The 27,205-nt window shown below is 45.4% G+C and overlaps 2 protein-coding genes across 2 annotated transcripts; both read right to left on the reverse strand.

Annotated features, from left to right (window-relative positions):
- Positions 1–955: 955 nt before the first annotated feature.
- Positions 956–11,410, reverse strand: LOC126994966 (protocadherin gamma-A10-like). The gene is made up of 3 exons (XM_050854241.1): positions 11,289–11,410; positions 1,414–1,667; positions 956–1,295 (listed from the first exon to the last, which is right to left on the reverse strand). Exons 1-3 carry the CDS (start codon positions 11,400–11,402, stop codon positions 1,082–1,084), a joined length of 582 nt encoding a protein of 193 aa, XP_050710198.1. The 5' UTR covers positions 11,403–11,410; the 3' UTR covers positions 956–1,081.
- A 1,928-nt stretch (positions 11,411–13,338) lies between these two features.
- LOC126994968 (fat-like cadherin-related tumor suppressor homolog) lies at positions 13,339–16,195 on the reverse strand. Its single transcript, XM_050854244.1, has 2 exons — positions 15,345–16,195; positions 13,339–13,578 (listed from the first exon to the last, which is right to left on the reverse strand). The coding sequence occupies exons 1-2, from the start codon at positions 15,471–15,473 to the stop codon at positions 13,339–13,341; spliced, it is 369 nt and encodes a 122-aa protein (XP_050710201.1). The 5' UTR covers positions 15,474–16,195.
- Positions 16,196–27,205: the final 11,010 nt, after the last annotated feature.

Genomic DNA, 27,205 nt, shown 5'->3' on the forward strand with positions numbered 1-27,205 from the left:
GTCCACTAATTTAACGTCACTAACTATCTCACGTGCCTCTTCCACCTCCTCCTTCTTCTCCTACTCTTTTCCTCTCCTTCACCCCCCCAAAGAGCCTCGTTCACGCCTTTAGGGAGCGTCCCCGTACGTGTAGGTTGTCGGGACTGCATCTCACACCCTCTTCAGCCTCGTAGGGTAAGAGGGTGTTCGTCTGAAGCGCCCACTTCAAGCTCCTGCCTTTGATCTCTCCTCCTCCCCGCCCCGCCGCTCCTCTGTCATTCGCCGCTACTTTTATGGCTATTCTTACCGTGCTCCTAACTTTATGGCTACTCCTCTCAGGCCGCCCCGCTGTTTAAGGCCGCCTCTCGCCTCGTCCTTTTTCACCGCCTGCTCGTGAAGTTTACAAGGGAGTTAAGTGGCGTTGCAAATCCCCTTTCCCCGCCGCCGAACTTTGGGAGGTTAAACCTTTATTTGTTTCCCGCAGCTTCCCGTGATTTAAGCCGCCGGGATATTGACTCGTTGTTATGACTCAGAAAAGAAGATGGGTTACGTTTTTAAACGTCTCGAAAGGAGCTGAAAGGTACTGATTTAGGGTCTCTCTCTCTCTCTCTCTCTCTCTCTCTCTAAAACACACACACACACACACACGGTGACACACACACACACACACACACACACACACACACTAGTCATCATTGTTCGGTTCTGGCCAGAGGAGCGTCGTAAGTCTGGAGGATTCGGTTCAAAGGGAGAGCAACGATACATCCCCTGGCGCGGCCTCTGTTTGCTGGACTTGTGTTATTTGGGCGGGAGGTGAAACACGACTATTGACAACGGCTGTTTACGGACCCGCACCCCACGGCACGGTGAGGCACGCGCCGGGACGAGACTCGTCATACAATAACTATACATTTGACTTTAGTTCATCAGATTGTTCCATTATTCAAATATTATGTTGGAACGTTCGTCATATACAAACTTTTTTCTCTGGATTAGATATGAATCGCCTATTTATACGTTTTCTGTGTATAATAGTGATGTAGTTGCTTTAATTAACTTCCTATAATACTTACGAAAAGTATTCTTCAACTCCGGCGATATTTCACAGGTCAGGTAACTGGTGTCGGTTGAGGCGGCGGTGCACGAGCCGCCGCAGGCACAGTGTACTCACCTTGGCGATGATCATGGGCTCCAGGAAGACGGGCTCGTGGTCGTTGTCGTCCTCCACCGTCACGGACACGCGGGCAAAGTCTGCGTTCTCCTGTCGGCCGCGGTCCCTGCAGCTCACGGTCAGCTCGTGGACGCTGGACACCTCCCTACGTGGAGATGAGCCTCAAGGTTATCACATGTTCAATAACTGCATTCAGTATACTCAGACAGCAAGACTATTCATCTTTGTTTCTTGCAGCTTGACACGCCAGCTGCTCGTCTGACCTGTCCAGGGGCTCGGCCACGATGAGGTCACCAGTGAACGAGTCCACGGTGAAGAGGCCCTGGGACGCCAAGGCCTGGGCGTGGTGCAGCGTGAAGTACACCGCGGAGGACGCCGTGGGTGACTGGTCCCTGTCTCGGCACTGCAGGGTGACCACGGTGGACCCCGGCGCCACGTCCTCGCTCACGGCACCCTCGTAGGTCCTGGCGCTGAACACCGGCCGGTGATCATTGGCGTCCATCACCTCCACCACGAGCTGCGGCAAGGGAGGCACCAAGTGGTTACGTTAGCCAAGGGGGAAATGACGGACAGCTGACGGGAAGGGTGTGTTGTGTGGAAAGGAATGTTGGAGAGATAACTATAACTATAACTATAACGAGAGAGAGAGAGAGAGAGAGAGAGAGAGAGATTTACATAGATTTACATAGAAAATCAGACCACACAGACCCCATGGTCCAGACTAGGTGGTCTGTCCTTAAACCTAAGTGATTTTACATTAATCAGATGGCTCCAAAACGTTGCTTTTCTACTCTAGTTAATAGTAAGTTCAAGGAAGTGACGGTCGAGCTTATTTTTAAAGGAGTCAATCGTGTTACACTGGACCACTGATGGTGGGAGCTTATTCCATTCTCGCACTACAACGTTGGTGAAGAAAATTTTGGTGCAGTCTGAGTTTACTTGTCTACATTTGAGTTTTGTGCCATTGTTCCTCATTCGCAAAGTGTCATCGATCATAAACAATTTTGTTCTGTCTACATTCGTGAAACCATTAAGTATTTTAAAACATTCGATCAGTTTTCCTCGGAGGCGACGTTTCTCAAGAGAGAACATGTTAAGGGTGGAAAGCCTTTCTTCGTAGGATTTGTTGCGCAAGGAAGGGATCATTTTTGTTGCTCGACGCTGAACACCTTCTAGTTTAGCAATGTCCTTTGCATGGTGGGGAGACCAAAACTGTACCGCATATTCCAAGTGGGGTCTGACTAAACTATTGTAGAGCGGAAGTATTACATCTTTATTCTTGAATAAAAAGTTTCTTTTAATGAAGCCCAACATTCTGTTCGCTTTATTTGCTGCATCGATGCATTGATGTGAGAATTTGAGGTTTGACGCGATTTTAATCCCCAGGTCCTTAACGCATTGAACGCTTGTGAGTTTAACGCCGCGTATTTCGTAATCGAACTTTTGTTCCAACTTGAAGGACCTGGCACTTGTCTACGTTAAAGGGCATCTCCCATTTATCCGACCAAGCTGAAATTTTGTGCAAATCCTCTTAGAGGCTTTGCCTGTCTTCGTCAGTGAGAACCGAGTTACCAATCTTTGTGTCGTCTGCAAATTTACTAATGCGATTATTGAGTCCAACATCCACGTCGTTGATGTAAATAATGAAGAGCACTGGGCCAAGAATCGAGCCCTGAGGGACGCCACTAGTGACCGGCGCCCACTCTGAGTTAAATCCGTCAATCACAACTCTTTGTTGTCTGTTGCTCAATTAATTCGCGATCCATTGGTTTACTTGACCGTCAATGCCTATTTGCTTTAATTTATAAAGTAATTTATGATGTGGGACTTTATCAAACGCTTATGTGGGACTTTATCAAACGAAAGAGAGAGAGAGATCAAACAACACTTGAGGTGCACAATGCGAGCGTAACGAGGCGTACAAACTATAGCAGCCACAGTCTTGGTCATCCGCAGCTTATAATTATTTGGCTCATCTGACAGGCGGCTGATGAGTGTTTGATGCGATGAAACTCTTCCACACGTTTTGACCTCTCTTTTGGCCTCTTACTCAGCCTCGTCTTGTTGGAGCAGCGCCTAGCGGGCTTCTTTTGTTGCTTTTTTGTTTTGCCCTTGAGCTGTCTCCCTTGCTGTAAACAAACAAACGAACAAACAAAACACCACCGTTACCATCTAATACTGCATCCTCGGGAGAATATGAAGAAACCTACGGATCAATAAGCCACTTTTTCGATATCACTAAAAGTTGGCGACGCTTTCAGTCACGAACATCTCTGGGGCCTTACTCTTAAACATTCCGGCGACCCAGCACATGTATCAGGCAAGGCTTTCGGAGGAGCTGCGGGCATTTCCAGGGCTACTTTTATGAACCTGGTGGTAGTTTGAGCATTTGGAAGGATACTTTTATGAACCTGGTGGGAGTTTAACCCTTCCTCTGCACCATGAGCCTAAAAAAACACTCATTAGAACCATATAAATCTCCTTTTCGTCTTTTGGAAATGACTGATGTGAAGGCGGAAGCGTCTGAGGATAGGTTCACTATGCCCTATACTTAGAAATTTCGGCGTCCAAGCACACATTTGACAAGGCTTTCGGAGGAGCTGCAGGCATTTCCAGGGGTACTTTTACGAACCTGGTGGTAGTTTGACTCCTCCTCTGTATAATGAGCCTAAAAAAACACTCATTAGAACAATATAAATCTTCTTTTCGGCCTTTGGAAATGACTGATGTGGAGGCGGAGGGGTCTGAGAATAGCGACCCTGGGCCCTATGCTTAAAAATTTCGGAGCCTAAGCACACACAATTGACAAGGCTTTCGTAGGAGTTGAGGGCATTTCCATCAGTAGTTTTATGTCCCTGGTGGTAGTTTGACCCTTCCTCTGCACCATGACCCTAAATAACACTCTTTACAACAATATAAATCTCCTTTTCGGCCTTTGGCAGTGACTGATGTGAGAGGTGGAAGCGTCTGAGAATACCGCCGCTAGTAGCGTGAGGCAGCAAACGGCCCGGTGATAACAACTTGCAGCGGTATTAGTCTGCTTTACGATGCAATGGCCCGGCCCGCGCTCCCCTCCGCTCATCGGTAAACACTAATTAGGTCGGTATTATAAGACATACTCGCTTCTCACATCTGTATTTCTAAAGGTCAAAGAGGGGATCAACTGAGTTTTAATGAGTGTTTCTTTAAGTTCACGGTACAGAGGAAGTGTCACACTACCACCAGGGTCATAAAACTACTCCTGGAAATGCCCAAAACTCATACGAAAGCCTTGTCAAATATGTGTACTTGGGCGGCGAAATGTTTAGTAATACGGCCCTAAGTCTATATATACCAAGTCAAGTCACCGGGTAGGACACGAAGTAACGGGTTTAAACTGGATAAATTCAGATTCAACAGGGACATAGGCAAAAATTGGTTTACTAATAGGGTGGTGGATGAGTGGAATAGGCTTAGCAGTCATGTGGTGAGTGCCAATACAATTGTCACATTCAAAAATAGACTAGATAAATTCATGGACAGCGATATTAGGTGGGGTTAGATACACGGGAGCTTAGGGTCAAAGGAGCTGCCTCGTACAGGCCTACCGGCCTCTTGCAGACTCCTGCGTTCTTATGTTCTTATGTTCTTATGCTTCAAAACTGCGACCGGTACGCGCAGGAGGCAGTTTTGGGGCGGAGCAGCGGGATGACGTCACTTGAAGCTAAAAAAAAAAAAAATACCCGCCAGTTCAGGGGTGACTAAAGTTGGGGCCGTATGTGCACTCTGGATATGCATTCTCGCCTCCTTTCACAGCGCGTTCAGGCAAGCCACTGACGAAAAAAATATGTATTTTTATTGTGCTATTGCGTGACTGCAATTCCATTGCCTACAAACGGCGGTGTGGAATGTGAGGGAGGGCATGATGAAGTGATTGATTTAAATTAGTCCGCCTTTCTTCGTTTTCTCTAAATCCCTGTTTCTACATTCTCTACTAACGGTTTCAGGGGCCGTGTTCCCCTGTTTTTCGCAAATAAAACTTTAACAAAGCGTCGGACAAGGATGTTATTTTGGCAGTGGATGTTTGAGACCCCGACCAAATGGGAAAAAATATGATTTGGTGTCACATGTGGATAATGAATCATAATAGCAGTGAACAGCAGACTTGCTGAGCACTGCGAGCGCAATGGGTGGCTGTTCGTCGACAATTGGGACCTCTTCTTTGGCAACGACGCCCTCTACGCCCGTGACGGGATACACTTGACGTTCAAGGGTGTTGAGGCTCTCTCAGACTCCCTTGAGCGAGCACTTGGTACCCTGAGGGATTTTTTAGTATAGGCGAGGGGGGGAGGAGTAATGGGAGCAATGGGAGGAGTAATGGGAGGGGACATCTAGCTCGTAATATAACCAGGCAGCTTAGAAGTAATTCTAGAGGAGTAACAGAGGACGGGCTAAGAATCTTCTATACTAACAGCAGGAGCCTCAGAAACAAGATAGACTTACTAAGGGGTGAAGCTTGTTCAGAAAATTTTGACATAATAGCGATCACTGAGACATGGATAGACTTTGCTAATAGAAATTTTAGGTCAGAATTTGAAATAACGGGTTATCAGATGTTTCACAAAGACAGAAGGGGCAGAAAGGGAGGTGGAGTTGCGCTATATGTTAAAGACCCACTTAAATGTTTAGTTAACAACTCAGTCAAAACTAACATGGATTCAGAATCAGTTTGGGTGGATGTTTACAAAGGGAAAGAAAAACTAACTCTAGGAGTTATATACAGGCCACCCAACCTTAACAGGCAGGACACGAGTATATTACTACAGGAGATTGGCAGGGCGAGTATGAGTAGAAATGTCTGCGTAATGTGGGACTTTAATTATAGGAATATAGACTGGGAAGATCTAGTGGGTGACCTGGAAGCCGAGGACTTTCTTGAAGTTATACAAGATAATTTCCTTAAGCAGGTAGTTACTGAGCCTACCAGAGGAGATAACATATTAGACTTAGTCCTAACCAATAATGGGAACTTGCTACGTGAGTTGGAGGTGGGCGGAGAGTTAGGAAATAGTGATCACAGAACGGTTCGTTTTAGGTTAGACTGGGCGGTAACCCGCGATCCAAACCCAGTGTTAGTGCCAGATTTTAGAAGAGCAAACTACGAGGGGCTTCGAAGACATCTTGAAGGGGTAAACTGGGATAATTTAGGGATTCATGAGGGCCAGAACTGCGAATTGGAGAGCCAGGAGAACCAGGTAGAAATGTCTTACAATAATTTAGTTAGAGTAATAGTAGAGGGGCAAGAACAGCATATACCACAGCGAACACTTAGAAAAGAAAACAATGATCCTAAGTGGATGACTCGTGGACTAAAACACGAGATTGGGTTAAAGAAGGGAATTTATCAGAAAATAAAGAATGGGGAAACACATCTCAGGGGCCGGTACGTCGAACTATCTAGATTAGTTAAGAAACACACCAGGATAGCGAAAAGAACTATGAGATCAAAGTAGCAAATGAGGCGAAAAGTAATCCTAAGGGCTTCTTTCAGATGTATAGAACAAAAACACGGGAGAAAATTGGACCGCTGAAATCAAACACAGGGGAGCTAGTAGAAAATTACGAAAATATGAGCACATTGTTGAACGACTACTTCCTTTCAGTATTCACACAGGAGGATCGAACGACTATACCGGAAAGAGTTCAGGTGTACGAGGGCGGGGATGGCGATAAATTGAGGGATATAATAATTACCAGGCAAGTAGTTCAGGATGAGATAGATAAGCTTAAGAAGAACAAGTCGCCAGGTCCTGACGGGATATTTCCGAGGGTATTAAAGGAGCTAGGTGATATAATCAGTGACCCACTATCCGACATCTTTAAGATGTCGGTAAATACTGGCTATGTGCCGAGCCTATGGAAAGTAGCTAATGTGACGCCGATTTTTAAAAAGGGGGACAGGTCAGTTGCTTCAAACTATCGCCCAATTAGCTTAACATCGGTTATAGGCAAGATGCTGGAGTCCATAATAGCCAGGAACATTCAGGAGCATTTAGAGAAACATAGCTTAATTCACGACTCGCAGCATGGGTTCACAAAAGGTAGGTCATGCCTCACCAATCTCTTGTCCTTCTACAATAAAGTATTTGAGGCGGTTGACAGAGATGAAAATTATGATGTAATCTATCTTGATTTTAGTAAAGCGTTTGACAAAGTTCCTCACCAACGACTGTTGCTTAAATTACAGGCTCACGGAGTAGAGGGTAAAGTTTTGAGCTGGGTCAAGGCGTGGCTTAGCAATAGGAAGCTAAGAGTGCAAATCAATGGTAAAAGATCTGACTGGGGATGTGTTACGAGTGGGGTCCCACAAGGTTCGGTATTAGGTCCACTTTTGTTTATTATTTATATCAATGACTTAGACACAGGAATTAGTAGTGATGTTAGTAAATTTGCAGATGATACCAAGATCGGTAGAGTAATTGAGTCGGATCAGGACGCTAGTATTCTCCAAGGTGAACTCAACAGATTATATGACTGGGCGGATAAATGGCAGATGGAGTTCAATGTAGGGAAGTGCAGTATTCTGAGTGTAGGTAGGAACAACCCCTCACATAACTATTGCTTAAATGACACTCTCATAAGTAGGTCTGGGTGCGAGAGGATTTAGGGGTCTTAGTGAGCTCTGATCTCCGTCCAAGGGCACAATGCATTCAAGCTAGAAATCGAGCTAATAGGGTACTGGGATTTATTTCAAGGAGCGTAAGCAACAGAAGCCCGAAGTCTTCCTCAAACTATATTTAGCATTAGTTAGACCTCATCTTGACTATGCGGTTCAGTTCTGGTCACCCTACTATAGAATGGATATCAAAATGTTAGAATCGGTGCAGAGGAGGATGACTAAGATGATTCAGGGGTTGAGAAACTTGCCATACGAGGAAAGACTCAAACAGTTAAACTTGCATTCTCTAGAAAGGCGAAGGGTGCGTGGAGACATGATCGAGGTTTATAAATGGATGAAGGGCTTTAATAAGGAGACATTCATAAGGTTTTGTTGGTAAGAGAACCGGGTAGGACACGAAGTAACGGGTTTAAACTGGATAAATTCAGATTCAACAGGGACATAGGCAAAAATTGGTTTACTAATAGGGTGGTGGATGAGTGGAATAGGCTTAGCAGTCATGTGGTGAGTGCCAATACAATTGTCACATTCAAAAATAGACTAGATAAATTCATGGACAGCGATATTAGGTGGGGTTAGATACACGGGAGCTTAGGGTCAAAGGAGCTGCCTCGTACAGGCCTACCGGCCTCTTGCAGACTCCTGCGTTCTTATGTTCTTATGTTCTTATTCTGCCCATTAGGTCGGGGTCTCAAACATCCACTGCCAAAATAACATCCTTGTCCGACGCTTTGTTAAAGTTTTATATGCAAAAAACAGGGGAACACGGCCCCTGAAACCTTTAGTAGTTTGGCTCTAAGCAGTGTCACGCGTAAACCACGCCTCGGCCGTGTCTCCTCCCACAAACCTGCGTATGACTTGACTTGGTGTATATAGACTTAGGGTAAACACACTACTCACCATCGAGACATATCGCTCCGCGGGGAGAACACCGCGCCCGCCCGTAACTTGGAGGACATATTCGCGAGTCATAAAGGTAAAGTATCACAAGACCTTCGAGCTAAAATACCGCCACAGGATCGAAGCGGAATGACCCTGGTGATAGTTTGGTCCTTCCTTTATATCATGAACCTAAAACACTTATTAGAACACAACTGATCTCTTAAATATTATGGAACCAAAGCTCACATATTTGACAAGGAGTTTTGAGCATATCCAGGGGTAGTTTGTGACCCTGGTGGTAGTCTGACCCTTCCTCTGTAACATGAACCTAAAAGAACATTCATTAGAACCCGACCACTCTCCCTTTTGGCCTTTGGAAATGCTGATGTGAGAAGCGGAAGCGACTGAGAACACCAACCTTGGACGCACGGTGGCTGGTGGTAGTCTGACCCTTCCTCTGTACATTAATTGAGCTTAAAAGAACACTCATTAGAACCCGACTAATCTCCCTTTTGGCCTTTGGAAATTGCTGATGTGAGAAGCGGAAGCGTCTGATAACGCCAACCTTGGAGGCATGCTGGTTAGGGTACAAGCCCCTATACATCAGCACTCAGTTTGGAGGGAGAGTTAGTTTATAAGGCAAAAACTCTACACTTCGTCGTTAGTCACAGTTCACCGCAGGCTGGGCAGTGCATTTTGCCTTTGTGTCGCTTTCGAAAAACAAAAGAGCAACCGTCGCCCCGAATTTGCATATGTCACAAAGTGCTTTAACAATTTACAAACAATATTAGCTGCCATGAAAAATATTGTACTTTAAATTCACTTTGTTACGGCGCCGGGGTTAACATAGAGAGAGAGAGAGAGAGGCCGCACCGCATTCAGCTCGCCGGCCGATGACATCATGAGACTATAATTTTGACGGCATAAAAATAAAAGTTTACGGGCGGGAGTGAGTCACGTTGTTTGTGTGCTCTGTGCTGTGTGCTCTGTGCTGGAGCAATGGAATACAACACGGTGGGGCAAGAGTTAACAGTTAGCGAGTATCTTATTGAGAGAGAGAGAGAGAGAGAGAGAGAGAGAAAACGATGCTCAGAATTATAAACATAGCCTCTCTCTCTCTCTCTCTCTCTCTCTCTCTCTCTCTCTCTCTCTCTCTCTCTCTCTATTCTATCTCTTATTACATATTTTCGTCTGTCTCTCACTATTGGCTTGCGGACTGGCTGTCTGAACGGAAACAGAGAGTAGTTCTAAACGGTGTTACATCTAACTGGCTCGGTGTCAAAAGCGGCGTACCTCAAGGATCAGTGCTTGGCCCCATGCTCTTCTTAATTTATGTTAATGATATCGATGATGGGCTCACTTGCAAAGTATCAAAATTTGCTGATGACACAAAAATTGCTAGTAAAGTAACTGCGACACTCGACGAAGAAGCTTTACAATCAGATCTAGATCAACTTGCACGCTGGGCCAATCAATGGCAAATGAAATTTAACGTTGACAAATGTAAAGTGTTGAACATCGGAAAAAATAACAATCGCGTTCGGTACGTAATGAATGGCCAACAACTTTCTGCAGTAAGTAAAGAAAAGGATCTTGGAATCACTATATCAAGCGATTTAAAGCCCGGTCAGCATTGTTCAGAGGTAGTTAAAACTGCAAACAAATTGGTTGGCTTCATCGGACGAGTCTTTAATAATAAATCGGAAAAAGTAATATTAAAACTATATAATTCGTTGGTTCGACCCCATTTAGAGTACTGTGTACATTTTTGGTCTCCTATTACAGAAAAAAACAGAAAAGTTGGAACGGGTTCAACGAAGAGTAACAAAGATGATTCCTAGGTTGAGAAATTTATCATATGAACAAAGGCTTAAAGAAGTAAATTTATTCAGCCTATCAAAACGAAGAATGCGAGGCGATCTAATAGAAGTGTTTAAAATGTTTAAAGGATTCAGTGATATTAATGCGGAAGATTACTTTACAATTGATCGATCAAATAGAACAAGAAGAAATCACAATTTGAAGATAAGTAGTAAAAGATTCTCGTCGCACGAAGCTAAACACTTCTTCTTCAATCGAGTTGTTAATGTTTGGAGCTCTCTACCCTGTGATGTCGTTGATAGTACAACAGTTACGGCCTTCAAGAATAGATTAGACAAGTATTTTGAATCCAACCAGCAACTAAGATATTACTCATTGTCGTAATAACGTTAAGTTCTTTCGAATATTGGTGTCCTTGTCCGCTTTTATCGCCCGGTTAGTGGTAGCAGTAATGGTAGTTCTTTCCTCTTTCCTACATAAATTCCATGCAGTTTTTCCATGCTGCATGGTTCTTTTTCCTTTCCTGCCAGCTTTGGCTGGAGGGATGGAGGGGGGGGGGGGGGAGCCTTCGCCTTTGCTGTCCTTCATCTTCCGCCTTTGATTAGATAGTTAGTGTAGCTTGTCACAAACAGCCTCGTAAGGACCAGCAGGTCTGCTGTTGTTTGTTCTTCCTTTGTGTTTCTTTGTGTTCTCTCTCTCTCTCTCTCTCTCTCTCTCTCTCTCTCTCTCTCTCTCTCTCTCTCTCTCTCTCTCTCTCTCTCTCTCTCTCACACTGACCTTGGTGGCGGCGGTGTGGACGCCGTCTGTGGCCGTGACGGTGAGGGCGTAGTGGTGCTGCTCCTCGTGGTCCAGGCGGCGGGCCAAGCTCACCAGGCCAGAGTCCACGCCCATGCTGAACCGGCCGCTCTCGTCACCCTCTGCCCGCGAGAAAGACACATTAGCAAAGGGAAGGAAGCGAGCAAAACATATCGTAGAAGCAATTCCTTGGGTATGATTTCCCCCAAAAAGTATTTATGCAACCATAAAAACAAAACAAAACAAAAATGAGTTAGCCATTCTGTAGTGTACCAATAGAAAAACGTGTCAAAGGTAATGTAGCGAAAAAAACAGATCACCGTTGATTTTTTTTTTTTTTTTACGTCTACGCCTATAGCGCCAGTAGGCTTGCTTGAGGGGCCTGGATGGAAGTCGGCCCCAGCCCGTATTGGCGCTGGCAGGTGTTTATAATGGCGCCATCTTATCTTGGCTCATGCTGCCCCCCGGAACTCGTTCTTGATTCACTTGGACGGTTTCCTCTAGAGTCCGGGTTGATGGGTGGTCTTCAGGACAGCATATGGGTAGTTTTAAGCCACTCGGCGGTGACTGAAAAATCCGAGGTGGTAGCGTGGGGATTCGAACTCGCGTCGTCCATCACGCGATGAATGTGGGCCCAGCACGCTACCACTCAGCCGCCGCATACCCAATAAACGTTACTAACTCTTTATAGGTATTATTTTCACCCTATTTACTGATTCACCCCAAAACTTGACCGACTTAGCCATTCTGTACCGTAAAAACTGATATTCTGACCAGTGGAGAACACGTTAGCCAAGGAAATGAAGCGAGCGAAACATATTCTTGGTATTATTCTTCCCCCAAATTAGTGATTCAATCCAAAACTAGAGTTCGCCATTCTGTAGCGTAAAAAGAAAAGCTACTCTGACCGGTAGAAAGATACGTTAGCAAAGAAAACAGAGCGACCGAGACATGTCTTGGGTATTATTTTCCCCCCCAGTTCTGATATACCCAAAACTTAACTGAGTTCGCCATTCTGTAGCGTAAAAAGAAAAAAAGTTAATCTGCCTACGAGAAAGATACGTTAGCAAAGGTAATGAGGCGAGCAACACATATCCTAGGTATCATTTTTTCCCCACAGTTCTGATATACCAAAAAAAATAAATAGTTCGCCATTCTGTAGCGTAAAAAAAAAAAAAAAATTAATCTGCCCGCGAGAAAGATACGTTAGCAAAGGAAATGAAGCGAGCAACACATATCATAGGTATCATTTTCCCCCCAGTTCTGATATTCCCAAAACTTGATTGAGTTCGCCATTCTGAATCGTAAAAAAAAGGTTAATCTGCCCACGAGAAAAATAGGTTAGCAAAGGAAATGAGGCGAGCAAAATATATCCTGGGTATTGTTTTTCCCCAAATTACTGATTCTGTAGCGTAAAAAAAAAGTTACTCTACCCACGAGAAAAAGAAAAAGAGGCAAAACTTATCCCAAATTACTGATTCTGTAGCGTAAAAAAAGTTACTCTCTACACGAGAAAAAGAAAATGAAGGAGCAAAAAAATCCCAAATTACTGGATGATTGTAGCGTAAAAAAGTTACTCTACCCACGAGAAAAAGAAATGAAGCGAGCAAAACTTCCCAATCCCAAATTACTGATTCGCCCCAAAACTTGACGTAGTTCGCCATTCTGTAAGGTAAAAGTTATGCTGACCGGTGAAAAACGTGTAATCGAAGGAAAAGTTGGAAAGTTTCGTTTAGTCGGCGCAACATCTGTGGTCATATGCCGGAGAGAGACAGAAGGGGAAGGAATTATAGGAGAAGGGAACAGATCCCAGGAGCCCACAACTCCTACGAAAGTCTTGTCAAATAGATTTGCTTGGGCTCCGAAATGTTTAACCCGGTAGCAGCGGGGATCAAGTTTCTTAATGGTCCCTCCAAGCGAGAAAAATGAGAAAAATCACCCTCACACAAACCATTTCTTAATATATATCAATGCATTTGTGATCAGATTATGTATCATCATGGCACAAATTTGGCCCGTCGCTGCTACCGGGTTAAGAATGCAACCCTATATGTCCCTCACCTGTGATGTAGTACCACAAGGTGTCGTTATCCGGGTCCCGACCGTTGATGAAGGACACCAGGTGGCCCGGCGCGTCCGTCTCCATCACGTGGGCGGGGGGCGGCGGCTGCAGGACCGGCGGGTTGGGAGACTCCTCGGGCACGTCCATCACACGCACGAGGACCCGCGTGGTGGCCGTCAGCTGCGGCGCCCCGTTGTCCTTCACCTGGATCTGAGGAGGAGGAGGAAGAGGAGGTGTTAGGGAGCCAAGGGAGTTCTCGTCCGTATACTCTCAGACGGTTTCAGCTCTCACACAAGTATTTCCAGGCTCTGACGGGGAAGAAATAAACAAATTCCATCCGTATATTCAGGCGATGCAATCTCTCACAAGTGTTTCCAGGATCTGACGGGGAAGAAGAAGGGGAGGGGGAGGTGTTAGGGAGGCAGGGGAGTTCTCGTCCGCATTCTCACACGATTTCAGATCTCACAAGTATTTCCAGGCTCTGACGGGGAGGAAGAGGAGGAAGAGGAGGTGTGTGAGGGAGGCAAGGAAATTCAGGTCCGTATTCTGAGGCGATTTCAGCTCTCACAACCAATATTTCCAGGATCTGACGGGAAGAAATAAACAAATTCCATCCGTATTTTCAGGCGATGCAATCTCTCACAAGTATTTCCAGGATCTGACGGGGAAGAGGAAGGGGAGGTGTGTGAGTGAGACAAACAGATTCACGTCAGATATTCCCAAGCGATTCTATCTCTCACAACAAGTATTTCCAGGCTCTGAAGGGGAGGAAGAGGAGGAAGGGAAGGTGTGTGAGTGAGACAAACAGATTCACGTCAGATATTCCCGGGCGATTCTATCTCTCACAACAAGTATTTCCAGGCTCTGAAGGGGAGGAGGAGGAGGAAGGGAAGGTGTGTGAGTGAGACAAACAGATTCACGTCAGATATTCCCGGGCGATTCTATCTCTCACAACAAGTATTTCCAGGCTCTGAAGGGGAGGAAGAGGAGGAAGGGAAGGTGTGTGAGTGAGACAAACAGATTCACGTCAGATATTTCCGGGCGATTCTATGTCTCACAACAAGTATTTCCAGGCTCTGAAGGGGAGGAGGAGGAGGAAGGGAAGGTGTGTGAGTGAGACAAACAGATTCACGTCAGTATTCTCACACGATTTCAGTTCTCACAAGTATTTCCAAGAGCCGAAAAGGAGATTAATTGGGTTCTAATGAGTTGGCTTTTGGTTCATGGTGCAGAAGCCTTGTCAAACTATCACTAGGCTCATAAAACTACCCATGGGAATACCAACAGCAACCTCTACAAAATCCTTATCAAATGTGGGTGTGTAACTCAGGGAGGGCCATATTCTTACATATTCCGGCGACCTGACACATGTATTTGACAAGGCTTTCGCAGGAGTTTTGGTCATTTCCAGGGGTAGTTTTATGACCCTGGTGGTAGTCTGACCCATCATCTGTACTATGGAACTAAAAACACTCATTAGAACCCGATGAACCTTCTCTTCGGCCTTTGGAAATGGTTGGTGTGAGCGGCGGAAACTTCTCAAGATACCGACCTGAGCCCCGAAATGTTCGGGAATATGGGGAACAGTTTGGGGTATACTGTTTTCTAGGGGAATTTAACTTGTCTCAGCCAATTACTATTATCATAGCTAAGGTAAGGGGAAGCAACCTTATCATGGGATCAATTTTTACACGAATATTCTACTGCCCAAATCCCTTATGTAAGAGTTAACCAGCATCTTCATTCTTTCATCCCTTACACTGGTAAACTCTGGAACAGCCTTCCTTCGTCTATATTTCCTCCTGCCTCTGACTTGAATTCTTTCAAGAGGAGCGTATCAAGACACCTCTCCTCTTTTGGCCGCTCATCACTTTTGTCTCTGTAGGAGCAGCAATTAGCGGGCTTTTTTTATACCTTTTTTTGTTGCCCTTGAGCTGTTTCTTTAGCTGTAAAAAAAAAGGCATGTCAGCACTCACCATCAAATCGAAGGTCTTGCTCGGGGGAAAGGCCTTGTTGCTGAACACTTGGCCAGTCTTCGGGTGGATCTTGAAGCGGCCCTTCTTGCCCTTTCCGGTCCTGATGCTGTAGTCCAGGTCACCGTTCATGCCCACGTCCGCATCTCTGGCGAACACCTTCAGGGGAATAGGGGAAGGTACTGAGAGGCGGCACCGAGCAGGGAGGTCCACGTGGCTACAAGGCCCGTGAAGGCAATGCTCCGTCTGCTTGCACTACCTTGGGACAACCGATGTGTTATAGGGGAACGTTGCTCGAGTGTTGGTGATCATTTAAGTCAACCTCCCCTAAAGGAATGTATCTCACGGCTTTGTATGGACGTCAAAAACATGCAGATATAGGATCAAAACCCCAAGTATGTTTAAGAAGTAAATAGGTTTTATATGTGATCATACATTTTAAGTCTCCTTTCCCAGAGAGAGGTTTAGTGAGTGGAGTTTGAAACGACTTACAAATAAACATGTTAGTGACGTTACTGAGTTAATGCTAACATACACATTCCAGAAAACGAAGTCATTACGTCTACTGCAGTACGAACAACAAGATACTGTCACCATGCTCCCCAAGACTACACGGAACAGAAGGATGAACGGAACACTGAGCCACGACAACGCCCCGCACATGCACAGACGGCCTCAGGGGGCGTGTGTGTGTCCTGCCCCGTGGCTCGTGTTCCCGGGCTAACACAGAACAGAACATAAATATTATAACACAATGCGTGCAGCACAAACTGTCAGGGGCACATCTTCTAGGACATCAGGAGGCGTCCGTCCCAGAGAACACCTGCTCCGTGTCCTGCTATGAAACAAAACAGTCACAAGGGGGTTCAACATGCCCTCTGAACACCGCCAGTGACGGAGACGCGGAACCAAATCATAAAAGTAAAACAAAACAGTCACAAGGGGGCTCAACATGCCCTCTGAACACAGCCAGTGATGGAGACGCGGAACCAAATCATAAAAGTAAAACAAAACAGTCACAAGGGGGTTCAACATGCCCTCTGAACACAGCCAGTGACGGAGACGCGGAACCAAATCATAAAAGTAAAACAAAACAGTCACAAGGGGGTTCAACATGCCCTCTGAACACAGCCAGTGACGGAGACGCGGAACCAAATCATAAAAGTAAAACAAAACAGTCACAAGGGGGTTCAACATGCCCTCTGAACACCGCCAGTGACGGAGACGCGGAACCAAATCATAAAAGTAAAACAAAACAGTCACAAGGGGGTTCAACATGCCCTCTGGACACAGCCAGTGACGGAGACGCGGAACCAAATCATAAAAGTAAAACAAAAGTACATCTAGACACACTTGCTATTTACACCGCCTGCATGCGCCGACGTGACACCACAGGGAGCCGAGCCATGATGACGATGACACTGACACGGGTCCTCTGCCGCCGCCGGTGTGCTGCGCCCCGCGGGGTGAACAGCGCCGCTGTGGTGTCATGAGACATCCCAAGATCGTGAGACATCCCATCCTGAATACATCCATGAATTTCGACACGGTACCGTGTCTTTTGTCGACTGCTTGTCGGGATCTGTCCCACCCAAGTTTATTTATATTATTATGAAAGCAAATGATGACGTATGTGTGTATAACTAGGATATCAACAATCACTCTTCTTCTTCTTCTTGTGAGCTGTTCCGCTTTGCATCGCTTTTTAGGTCCTCCTTGGTACTTTTTACACTTGATGCTTCACTTAGTTACTTTGTGATAGCAAAGATTGGGTTCCGCGATGCGAAGTTAAGGATGGGATGTCTTACGATACCGGATGACAGATGACACCACACCGCCACTCGTCTACGTAACCATTATTAGTAAACAGCGCCGCCACTCGTCTACGTAACCATTATTAGTAAACAGCGCCGCCACTCGTCTACGTAACCATTATTAGTAAACAGCGCCGCCACTCGTCTACGTAACCATTATTAGTAAACAGCGCCGCCACTCGTCTACGTAACCATTATTAGTAAACAGCGCCGCCACTCGTCTACGTAACCATTATTAGTAAACAGCGCCGCCACTCGTCTATACAACCATTATTAGTAAACAGCGCCGCCACTCGTCTATACAACCATTATTAGTAAACAGCGCCGCCACTCGTCTACGTAACCATTATTAGTAAACAGCGCCGCCACTCGTCTACGTAACCATTATTAGTAAACAGCGCCGCCACTCGTCTACGTAACCATTATTAGTAAACAGCGCCGCCACTCGTCTACGTAACCATTATTAGTAAACAGCGCCGCCACTCGTCTACGTAACCATTATTTGTAAACAGCGCCGCCACTCGTCTACGTAACCATTATTAGTAAACAGCGCCGCCACTCGTCTACGTAACCATTATTAGTAAACAGCGCCGCCACTCGTCTACATAATCATTATCAGTACTAAAGGTGGCTGTGATAGGTTAGTACGGCGGTATTCATTAATAGAAAATGTCAAAACCTTGCTTTCTCTAACTCTTCCCGTGCCTTCTGGCATCTAGCCAAAAACATCTCCTCCAACTTCACTTCTTCATCTTTCCCTCCACTCCTCTGTCCTGACGGCAACACTGCCGTCTCATCTATCTCTAAGGCTGAACTCTTCTCTCAAACTTTTTCTAAAAACTCCACTCTGGACGATTCTGGGCATATTCCTCCTACTCATCCCCCCTCTGACTCCTTTATGCCTGTTATAAAGATTCTTCAAAATGATGTTTTCTATGCCCTCTCTGGCCTCAATCCTCAGAAGGCTTATGGACCTGATGGAGTGCCTCCTATTGTCCTTAAAAACTGTGCCTCCGTGCTGTCACCCTGCCTGGTCAAACTCTTTCGCCTCTGCCTGTCAACATCTACCTTTCCTTCTTGCTGGAAGTATGCCTTCATACAGCCTGTGCCTAAGAAGGGTGACCGCTCCAATCCCTCAAACTACCGTCCTATAGCTTTACTTTCTTGTCTATCTAAAGCTTTTGAATCAATCCTTAACCGTAAGATTCAAAAGCACCTTTCCACTTCTGACCTTCTATCTGATCGCCAGTATGGGTTCCGCAAGGGGCGTTCTACTGGTGATCTCCCCTCTTAACTGACTCTTGGTCATCCTCTCTTAGCCGTTTCGGTGAAACTTTTGCTATTGCGCTGGACATATCAAAAGCTTTTGATAGGGTCTGGCACAAATCTTGCTTTCTAAACTACCCTCCTACGGTTTCTATCCTTCTCTGTACCTTTATCTCCAGTTTCCTTTCTGACCGTTCTATTTCTGCCGTGGTAGACGGTCACTGTTCTTCCCTAAATCTATTAACAGTGGTGTCCCACAGGTTCTGTTCTATCTCCCACTCTTTTCTGTTGTTCATTGATGATCTTCTTTCCAAAACGAACTGTCCTATCCATTCCTACGCCGATGATTCCACTCTGCATTACTCAACTTCTTTTAATAGAAGACCCACCTTCAGGAACTTAACGACTCAAGGCTGGAGGCTGCAGAACGCTTAGCCTCAGACCTTACTATTATTTCCGATTGGGGCAAGAAGAACCTGGTGTCCTTCAACGCCTCAAAAACACAGTTTCTCCACCTATCCACTCGACACAATCTTCCAAACAACTATCCCCTATTCTTTGACAACACCCAGCTATCACCTTCCTCAACACTAAACATCCTCGGTCTATCCTTAACTCAAAATCTCAACTGGAAACTTCATATCTCATCTCTTACTAAATCAGCTTCCTCGAGGCTGGGCGTTCTGTACCGGCTCCGCCAGTTCTCTCCTGCACAGTTGCTGTCCATATACAGGGGCCTTGTCCGCCCTCGTATGGAGTATGCATCTCATGTGTGGGGGGGCTCCACTCACACAGCTCTTCTGGACAGAGTGGAGGCTAAGGCTCTTCGTTTCATCAGCTCTCCTCCTCATACTGATAGTCTTCTACCTCTTAAATTCCGCCGCAATGTTGCCTCTCTTTCTATCTTCTATCGATATTTCCACGCTGACTGCTCTTCTGAACTTGCTAACTGCATGCCTCCCCCCCTCCCGCGGCCCCGCTGCACTCGACTTTCTACTCATGCTCATCTCTATACTGTCCAAACCCCTTATGCAAGAGTTAACCAGCATCTTCACTCTTTCATCCCTCACGCTGGTAAACTCTGGAACAATCTTCCTTCATCTGTATTTCCTCCTGCCTACGACTTGAACTCTTTCAAGAGGAGGGTATCAGGACACCTCTCCTCCTGTATTTGATCTTCCTTTCGGCCACCTCTTTTGTTTTACTTTAGGAGCAGCGAGTAGCGGGCTTTTTTTTTATTATTGTTTTCTTTTTTTGTGTGCCCTTGAGCTGCCTCCTTTGTTGTAAAAAAAAAAAAAAATACACGTTGATGAACACCCGCAGACCTTTTTTTTCATCTTCTTCTTCTTCTTCTTCTTCTTCTTCTTCTTTGTCAGATTTATCAGCCCGTCGTTATACATGGTCGTTGAACAACCGCAGACTAACCGTTTACGATTGAGAACGATTATTCAGCCTTTACCGCTTCCATTAACGAGAAAAGCTTGGCTGCAGTGGCGTTGGTGAGCTAATTATGGACTGTATCAGTGATACAGTATCACCTTTCACATATATATCTAATAACAAACGTTGCAGTTACAGAAAGTCCAGCAGAAAACAGGGCACTCACTGGCCACAACAAAGTCGATATTTAGTAACAATAAATTTCGCTGGACAACGAAGACTCGGAACACGACAAAGAGGCGACCGTCAGGACAAGTTGACTTCCAGCTCGCGAGTCCTGCACTGATATAAATAGGAACGCAGATATATTACGTGTCCCTCTTTACTTTATACATTAGGGAGGCATGAACGTGTCTCAGCATTGCGTGTTTCCTCGGAGGCTAAGAATACCACGTCACAGTCTTCGGGGCCGACAATGCGGTAAAGGGACGCGTGGAGCCTTGTGTGTTAGCTGTTCATGCCTGGCCACGAGACACTCAGATGTCCGATGTGGCGCGAGGAAGCTGTGTGGTGGTCCTTGTGCGGCGCGGGCTTGAACACTCTTGAGACTCCTATGAATGGGTTTCTACACCCCTGGGTTATGTTGACAGCTGGGCGGTACTTTATTTTAGGTCACTGGCCGGGGGAAACACGCGCGTTGTGATGCTCTGAGACGCTCCGCCACCACGACAGACCAAACCCGCCTCGTCGCTTTGAGGCTGTCGTCAGTTCGGTCGCTGGGCCAGGCTAGTCAGACATGGCAACTGAAAATACTGACGAAACGTAAAATGAACCAATCGGTGAAGTACTCAAGCTAATGGTGAAATACGAAGCCACTAAAAACTGTGTACCTGTGCCAATCACGTCACTGCAGACTTTACACTTGCAATGCGGTGCGTGCAGCGTGGAGGAGCGTGGCTGGGAGACACACCCACCTCGCCACACTGCAGCGGCTAGTTATAGCGGACTTGCAGATACGTCAATCAATGTCTTTTTACAGTCAAGTACGTGAGTAGCACAAAGGTAGCGATGCCTTCCATGCTGAGCGTGCACACGGAAACCACCTCACAGGTTCCCGTGTCGCGCGTGCCCTCCTTACCCTGAACAAGGCGTCGTCGTGGGAGGTGATCTGTGAGGGCGAGAAACTGACCCAGTCCCCCCACGCGTCCTCTGGCTCGGGCTGCACCACGGCACCACCATCACCACCATCACCACCACCACCACCACATTCACAGCGCCGAGGACAGGAAAGCAAAGGTGTATTTACAGAAGGCGGACAAGCTAACGGAGGTGGTCTGACCAAGGTGTGGTGTGGTAGGGGAAGCAGTGCGGCACAGCACCAGGCGCAGAGGTTAAAGACATGTCATCAGGAACAGTTACACACCTCAGCCAGTTACGGACATGGACAGTGTGGCCAACAAGTGTTATGCTCAAGACTTACACCCCGAGCAATGCCCTCATCACTTACACCCCGAGCAATGCCCCCACCACACAGCACTTGGAAAAGGCAACTATACCTACTGTTTTGAAAGGTTCCACTCTATCTAGTTCGTTTCAAATAGCTTTCTGATACAAAAGCTGACGTTCTACACTCCCCACAGTATTGAAGCTAGTGTGTGTATGTACTTAAATGTAATCATAGTTCTCTCATCAAGTCGTAGCTTATAGTTTACTTAATCTAGAGGTAAGGATGAATGAACCTTTCCTTAAGCCTAAAGATGAAGGGCCTTTGTGTGTTACCTTAGTTCTCTGCTTCTCTCATCGAGTCATAGCTTATAGTTTACTTAGTCTAGGGGTGAGGATGAATGAACCTTTCCTTACGCCTAAAAATGAAGGGCCTTTGTGTATCAGCGGCAGACAACGACACTTCATTAAGACAAGACTTTGATGTGAACAGCGGCGGCCATTACCGTGACCGTGTCCGGAGGAAACACACACACACACACACACACACACACACACACACACACACACACACACACACACACACACACACACACACACACACACACACACACACACACACACACACACATACACACACTTATCTTAAAATAGTCATCATCATCATCCTCATCATTATTATTATTATTATTATTATTATTATTATTATTATTATTATTATTATTATTATTATTATTATTATTATGTTATTTATTGTTAGTGTTATTCATGGCAAGAGGAAGGCTTACTAGATAGAGTTTAGCAATTTGTGTTAAGAAAGGAATGTGATCATAACACAGCACTGACTTAAGGTTGTAATAGAACACTCTTGGTGAAAAAATAAATAAATAAATAAATAGAATAAAAAAAAAACATGATTATCGCCGTGACGTCAGAACAGCCTTGGCATGACCCTCCCCATTGATCCACTTGACGACATAACTAAGAGGTATTGGGATTGACAAGTTAGGCTAGACAAAACGGGATATTAAAATAGCATGTTAGAGGTATTAGGATTGTCAGACAAGGCAAGACACGACGGGAGAATGAAAAACATGTTAGAGGTTTTCAGGTTAGGCAAGGGAAGATATTAAATTTATACTTTTGTCATCTGGTATAGTTAATATTAGGCTAAAAGTTAGTGTCTATCGTAGTAAAGAGGTGGAAGGGCGACCAGTTTGATAATTTGAAAAGGAAAATCAATCTTTTACTCGCTTTTGATATGAGGTGTTGTTTAAGATGTCGTGTGGCAACGATAATATTTGGAAAAAGGTTGGTGCCAATTGTAGTAAAGAGGTGGAGCGGCGACTAACTATGGGAACTTCATAAGTAATATCTATTTTTTATTCAGTTTTAATATGAGGTGTAATTCAGATAATGGGCTTGAGGATGATGGCGCGGGTACACGGTGTATCGGCGCTCACACCTTGCTACAGAGCTTGGTCCTGCGGCACGTCTCCTCGGGACTACTCAACTCATCTAATTAGGGATACATACTTTGTACGTACTAATTAATCAGATTCATACTAGGGAGATGATTAAATATGCGACGTGAACCTTTGCCATTATATTAATCAATTTCAACAAGGGAAGAAAAGAAAAAATCCTTGCTTTCGACACGATTGAAAAACAAATTTTTATAACATCACTAATCTTTTCCGGCTTACTTATTTAATAAGTTCTTCACTTCAGTTACTTTGTTAGATATCAAAAACATATTATTCTCTGTACGTGTGTGTGTGTGTGTGTGTGTAGCTATCTATCTGAGGGTATCTATCTATCTATCTATCTATCTATCTCTCAATCTATCTGTGCGTATGAATGCTAAGTGTGTATGTGTGTGTAATTCACCACGGCCTGATCACGTATTGGACTCGTAATCGCATGTAGATACCCTCCCGACATGACGTGATCTCTGGGTACTGCCAGGACCTCACACACCACACACCCCACCCCCCTTGCTCAAGGGGGGACAGTAACCACTCCAAGTCAACGGAAAGAATCCGGCCTGAGCGGGCTCGAACCGCCGCCCTGTCAGCTCGTGAAGCCTGGCAGCGCAGCGCTCTAACCAGTTGCGCCACGGAGTGGTGTGTGTGTGTGTGTGTGTGTGTGTGTGTGTGTGTGTTGCATTATATATACGCGCCAGACAAGTGATTGGGGGAAAATCCTCGTAATGGCAGTGACCGTCGGCAGTTCAGCGGAATCTGAAATTTGTGTTCGGATTTCGGGGCATCGCGGCGTTTTGCCCTCGCTGAAAACACGGTGCCCAGGAAAGTGGTTTTAGGATAATGAAAATATAAGATGATGTAAATTACCATGAACAAACATTTTTTTATACTAATAAATTTAAATTCTGAAAACAAACATGAACATTGTAACCAAAATCTTCGGAAAGTTCCCACGTGCTGGCTGTACACTCTCAACACTAGACCTTGAGGCGACACTTCCCCGAACACACCACAACACCTGCCCCAAAAAGCATTAGCCAAGCACACAGAAGGCACGCACGCACGCACACACGCACAAGCACTCTCTCTCTCTCTCTCTCTCTCTCTCTCTCTCTCTCTCTCTCTCTCTCTCTCTCTCTCTCTCTCTCTCTCTCTCTCTCTCTCTCTCTCTCTCTCTGTGTGTGTGTGTGTGTGTGTGTGTGTGTGTGTGTGTGTGTGTGTGTGTGTGTGTCAGTGTGTGTGTGTGTGCCTCTGTCTGTTTATCTGTGTCTCTCTCACTCCCCCCCCCCCCCTCTCTCTCTCTCTCTCTCTCTCTTGCTAATGAACATAAGCTCCTTCACAGTACAATCAGCAGCTCCGTACAAATTACCTTGAGACAACTTCTTCTGGCCTGCAAGACTTCTGAGGCTGACTTTATACTTCATACGCACGACTATTACATTTTTAAGTTCAAGCAAGAAAGGCCGCACAGTTATCCCCCTCGAGTCATTCTCCGCCAATACTGTACAAAGGAATAACTTAATTGTAAAGTTGACACAGGTAAGTTTATGCATGCAAAGCGAAATAGTTCAAGCAAGAGGAGAGTACCGAGACACCTCTCCTCCAGAAATTGACCTCTTTTGGCAACTCTTCTGAACTCTTTTTTATAGGGACAGTGACGAGCAGGATTTTTTTATCATCATTATTTTTTATTTTGCCCTTGAGCTGCTTCCTTTACTGTAAACACACACACACACACACACACACACACACACACAATGACACCCGACAGGAAACGCAGAGAGCGGCAAGCGGGAAGGAGCCAGGCAACATCGGGCGGGCTGCCTGTCACTCCACAAAGGGCTGACTAATCTGGCTGAGGCGAGGGCGAGGCCTCACAATGTGTTTATAATGTATTAGTATATCCGGTTGTGTTGGAAAATTTAATGTTGTTATTTTTTTATATAGAATCTTGGCAACTGTGTTGTCTTTATCCACACCACACTACATTCACATAACATATACACCTTTTTCCAAAATTCAAAATTCAAAATGGCTCAATTAAGCAATGCCTCAGGTCCCCGCCTGGAGGGACCACAATTCCCCAGGAGGACTCCCTTCTGGCTGCCGACCCGAGAGGTGTCTTGATAACTCCTCGAACCTCTTTCTTCTCAATTTTTGCAACATTCGCGGTCTTCGCTCTAATTTTCATTCTGTGGAACATCATCTCTCCTCCTCTAAACCTCACCTTCTCTTCCTTACCGAAACACAGGTTTCTGAGGCTACTGACAGCAATCTCTACTCTGTTCCCTCCTACTATCTCTATCCTAAATTTCAATCCAAAGCTGGATGTTGCGCCTACGTGCGCAACGACATCACTTGCTCTCGTGCCCACGACCTTGACTCTTCTGAATTTTCCACCATCTGGTTAAGACTTCACTGTCATTCTATTACTAAATACATCTGTGCTGTTTATCTCTCACCTAACTCTACCAACTATGTAAAATTCTTTGACTATTTGAATTCTAAAGTGGAGCACATCTTGACCCACTCTCCCTTCGCTGAAATCTCCATCCTAGGAGATTTCAATGTTCACCACCAGCTTTGGCTTTCATCCTCTTTCACTGACCATCCTGGTGAACAAGCCTACAACTTTGCTATCCTCAACGACCTAGAGCAGTTGGTCCAGCACCCTACACGTATTCCTGACCGTCTTGGAGATCGGCCCAACATTCTAGACCTCTTCCTTACCTCAAACCCTTCTGCTTATTCTGTCAAACTGTTCTCTCCGTTGGGCTCCTCCGATCACAATCTTATTTCTGCATCCTGTCCTATCGCTCCTGTACATCCTCTGGACCCACCGAAGAGGCGATGCTTCTGGCATTTTGCTTCAGCTCGGTGGGACGACCTGAGGATGTACTTTTCCGATTTCCCGTGGAATGATTATTGCTTCCAGGATAGAGACCCCTCTGTGTGTGCTCAGCGCTCTGGAATGGAGGCATACATTCCTCGTTCTTTCTCTACTCCTCACGCTAAAAAGCCTTGGTTTAATCACGCTTGTTCTCGTGCTGTCAATGATAGAGAGGTAGCTCACAAAAGATGCCAGAGCCTTCAAACTAATGCTAACTATGAACTTTACATTTCTGCCCGAAATCGTGCCAAATCTATTCTCCGACTAACCAAAAATTCTTTCATTGATAGAAAATGTCAAAACCTTGCTTTCTCTAACTATTCCTTTGACTTCTGTCATCTAGCCAAAACATCTCCTCCAACTTCACTTCTTCATCTTTCCTCCACTCCTCAGTACTGACGGCAACACTGAATTCTCATCTATCTATAATGCTGAACTCTTCTCTAAAAATTTTTCTAAAAAATACACTCTTGACGATTCTGGGAATATTCCTACTACTCATACCACCTCTGACTCCTTTATGCCTGTTATAATGATTCTTCAAAATTATGTTTTCTATGCCCTCTCTGGCCTCAATCCTCAGAAGGCTTATGGACCTGATGGAGTGCCTCCTATTGCCCTTGAAAAATGTGCCTCCGTGCTGTCACCCTGCCTGGTCAAACTCTTTCGCCTCTGCCTGTCAACATCTACCTTTCCTTCTTGCTGGAAGTATGCCTTCACACAGCCTGTACCTAAGAAGGGTGACCGCTCCAATCCATCAAACTACCGTCCTATTGCTTTACTTTCTTGTCTATCTAAAGCTTTTGAATCAATCCTTAACCGTAAGATTCAAAAGCACCTTTCCACTTCTGACCTTCTATCTGATCGCCAGTATGTCTTCCGCAAGGGGCGTTCTACTGGTGATCATCTAGCCTTCTTAACTGACTCTTGGTCATCCTCTCTTAGCCGTTTCGGTGAAACTTTTGCTATTGCGCTGGACATATCAAAAGCTTTTGATAGGGTCTGGCACAAATATTTGCTTTCTAAACTACCCTCCTACGGTTTCTATCCTTCTCTCTGTACCTTTATCTCCAGTTTCCTTTCTGACCGTTCTATTTCTGCCGTGGTAGACGGTCACTGTTCTTCCTAAATCTATTAACAGTTGTGTCCCCCAGGGTTCTGTCCTATCTCCCACTCTTTTTCTGTTGTTCATTGATGATCTTCTTTCCAAAACGAACTGTCCTATCCATTCCTACGCCGATGATTCCACTCTGCATTATTCAACTTCTTTTAATAGAAGACCCACCCTTCAGGAACTTAACGACTCAAGGCTGGAGGCTGCAGAACGCTTAGCCTCAGACCTTACTATTATTTCCGATTGGGGCAAGAAGAACCTGGTGTCCTTCAACGCCTCAAAACACAGTTTCTCCACCTATCCACTCGACACAATCTTCCAAACAACTATCCCTATTCTTTGACAACACCCAGCTATCACCTTCCTCAACACTAAACATCCTCGGTCTATCCTTAACTCAAAATCTCAACTGGAAACTTCATATCTCATCTCTTACTAAATCAGCTTCCTCGAGGCTGGGCGTTCTGTAC

This window comes from Eriocheir sinensis, unplaced genomic scaffold (assembly GCF_024679095.1).
Source record: "Eriocheir sinensis breed Jianghai 21 unplaced genomic scaffold, ASM2467909v1 Scaffold941, whole genome shotgun sequence".
NCBI classification, from domain to species: Eukaryota; Metazoa; Arthropoda; class Malacostraca; order Decapoda; family Varunidae; genus Eriocheir; species Eriocheir sinensis.